The sequence below is a fragment of the Musa acuminata genome, chromosome BXJ3-6 (genome assembly GCF_036884655.1).
Source record: "Musa acuminata AAA Group cultivar baxijiao chromosome BXJ3-6, Cavendish_Baxijiao_AAA, whole genome shotgun sequence".
NCBI classification, from domain to species: domain Eukaryota; kingdom Viridiplantae; phylum Streptophyta; class Magnoliopsida; order Zingiberales; family Musaceae; genus Musa; species Musa acuminata.
The window spans coordinates 16,628,707-16,631,728 of record NC_088354.1 but is presented as its reverse complement, the minus strand read 5'-3'; the positions used below and the strand labels follow the sequence as shown (position 1 = coordinate 16,631,728).

The following is a 3,022-nucleotide window of genomic DNA, read 5'->3' as shown; positions in this document are numbered from 1 at the left end:
ATTTTCAATTTAGTGGAAACGAGCTTTTATACCTAATCGTAAAGGGATAATATGTTTTTATGAAATATTCTATAAGGAGGTAGTCTTTAACCACCTCTAATAGCCTTTTGTCCACGTGGGCCACAAGGGAGGGTGCATAAACCATAATTATCTATTTTGGACCATTGCCTATGTGGACAGAGGGTGACATTGTCTTCTCCTTTGATCGTGGACACTATATGGTGGTTGCATGTTGGATGACGATTAGTTGATGGTATACTCTTTTTCACTAATGACAATGAGAGCACTCTCAGGAAAGACGCGGGAGGCAAGGTCCATGGTGACGAGGAAGGCATTGTGGAGAATTAGGTGGCTGCGCACTTCTTTAGCATCCCTTATCTCCCCATTCCATTCTCTCTTTTGCCTTTCTCCAAACTTGTGATCGACTCACCGGCAATAAGAAGTAGCCTTGTGAATATTTCATGACAACTCATGGATGAGTTTTTTTTTGCAAAAGGTAAGAACACCTTCAGTATCTAGGGTCACAGATCGACCGTAGACTGCGTTCAATTAGCTGTTTGCTCTCCAATTGGGCACGGCAATCACTCATTCTTAAGGCCAAAGAATCGAACAAAAAAAGGAGGCCAGCTATCCATTCCTAGTTCAACTATAGTTGGAAGGGGGTAATTATTGTTATTTGTGGCCTCTATGGTAGATTAAGTCAAGAGGCATCAGAGGCGATAATTTACCCAATCAGAGATGTGATGGACAAGTTTTTCCTCTTCACTCTTGCTTTATTTTATTTGCGATCGGTTGGACTAAATTATGGAAATGTTGATCGAATTACTCACCCAAAAATTTAATTAAGATATTTTCCTTTTTTAAATTGATAATTTATTTATTTACCTATTATAATTACATCTCTAAGGAAAGGGTGTGATGATTTTCTATTTCCTCCGTTGAAACATTACGTGCAGTTCAAATCAAGTAGATATTGCCCATTATGCTTGTTTTTCTATGTTATTACTCACATTTAAATACTTCCTTCACATACTACACATTTATACGAACGAAGGATCAAGAGGAAGAAGAAGAAGAAGAAGAAGCTAAGGGTTAGGGTGCATGTCGCCGGAGCAGCTGAGGATGAGAACTGTTATAGCGCTAATCCTTCTGCTTACCTTCGGTACGCGTGAAACCAAACTATTTCTCTTTGTACTTACTTTTTGCTTCTCTCATCTCTGATTCCATAATAATATATTCTAAAGAGTTATACTAATAATCGACCATACAATCTTATTCAAACTTAAGCTTTATCTAATATGCTAGATATTTTTTTTTTTTCAACCAAATATTTGTCATATTTGGTTTGATGAAAATATGTGCAACTTACTTGAAACATTAGAATCACACGTACTCAAATCCCTATATACTTATTTAGATTATGATACATATTTTCTTGTATCAGGTACAACCTTGATGTGTGTTAGTGGTTTGCGTGCAACGGTGACGTCTTCGTCCTCCTCCTCTTCCTCCAAATCGACAAATCGGATAGGAAACCAGTGCAGCATGGATGACATCGTGTTGCACCAAGACGCGACGCCGCCGCTGCCCAGTGGGATCCCAACGTACACGGTGAATGTGCAGAATCTTTGCCCGTTGAAAGACGGGTGTGCCATGGGCCAAATCCACCTAAGCTGCGGCAAGTTTAGCAGCGCTCGCCAAATCAACCCCAGCATCTTCCGCCGCCTCAGCATCAACGACTGCCTCCTCAACGACGGCCGCCCCCTCCGCCCGGGCGAAACCATCTCTTTCCAGTACGCCAACTCCTTCTCTTACCCCATGGCTGTTTCCAGCGCCACCTGCGTCCCCTCAGCCTAAACCTCTACCTTCACCTGCTTTCATTACCAGACACTCAATTTTGGAGTTATTGTTGGTAGATATGGCTGAAATATACGCTTTTAATTTCCGCTTCTTTGATAGTGCACTAACGCACCTTTTGCTGTGGTGAGTGGTCAGAGCAAGTGCGTCAATCGCTGGATGACAGCATTGAGAGCATTGTTTTACGATGGGAAGATCATTAAACACGTCCAATTCAAAGCAGAATATTTAAAGGACATCGTAATTGGAACTAAAATTAGAGTAGTCAAGAAATGTTATTGCACTTGTCGTTCCGATTCCAGCTTCGTTTTAGTGCATTTTAATTCTAATGATACACTGAGCGAGCAAGCTTTGAATCATCAACACCGTCTGAAGTACTTGAGGATGTGTGAATTTGAAGATCTTACATGAAGCTTCTGAGATGAGCAGGTTAGGTAGTAACCCATCTGGACTCAGTTGGGGAAAGAGAACCCATAGTTGCTTGGGATTCATCATTAATAGTGTCCATTTGGGATTGATCCATATGCTCCTTCAAAGGCGAAAGCCTTTGAAGAGGGGTTTGGACTTTTATAATGAAACTAGGAAAAGGGATTTGGACTTTGTGTGTTCGGCTTTCTTGTGATAATGTCTCGAGAGCCTTCTTTTTGGTGATAATACGATCACATCAAATTTGATCACCGATTTAATTTAGTGAAACTAACATTGTGTATTCATATCTTAGACGAGGCAAATTTTTTTCGGAAGGGAAATAGCGTTTGTATCTCATGTCCTTTGCCCTACTTTGGTCAAGAATCGTAGACGCATGTATATCATATCCCACTTCATGCAAAAGACTGTCAAGTTTATCTAACAAAACTCCTCCATCGATCATGGTAGTCTGAATCTATAGGTATTTAAAACCTGTAAGTATCTGTTTAATAAGTTTGGAATGAAAACATATCTTAGAAAATTGTTTTATATATTGTTGTTCTTATAACCATTGGTTAGTTAATAAGGGAATATTTCCTTTAGATGATCTACTAATGTAAATTTCTTCATCAACTCCGATCCATTGACATGAGATGTCCAATAGGTGCTAATTTAATTTCATATGTCAACTCTCAATTAGCCAAAAATAATAGATTTTTGGCCAATTGATTTTGTAAATCTTTGATAGAAAATTAAG

General features: G+C 39.3%; 1 protein-coding gene across 1 annotated transcript; it reads left to right on the top strand.

The window, feature by feature from the left end:
• The first annotated feature begins 1,455 nt into the window (after positions 1 to 1,455).
• LOC135641376 (TPD1 protein homolog 1-like) lies at positions 1,456 to 1,857 on the top strand. The gene has a single exon (XM_065156733.1). It carries the CDS (start codon positions 1,456 to 1,458, stop codon positions 1,855 to 1,857), a length of 402 nt encoding a protein of 133 aa, XP_065012805.1.
• Positions 1,858 to 3,022: the final 1,165 nt, after the last annotated feature.

Excerpts from the sequence above, each read along its gene's own strand:
- LOC135641376 (XM_065156733.1), top strand. The coding sequence starts at position 1,456 with ATGTGTGTTAGTGGTTTGCGTGCAACGGTGACGTCTTCGTCCTCCTCC.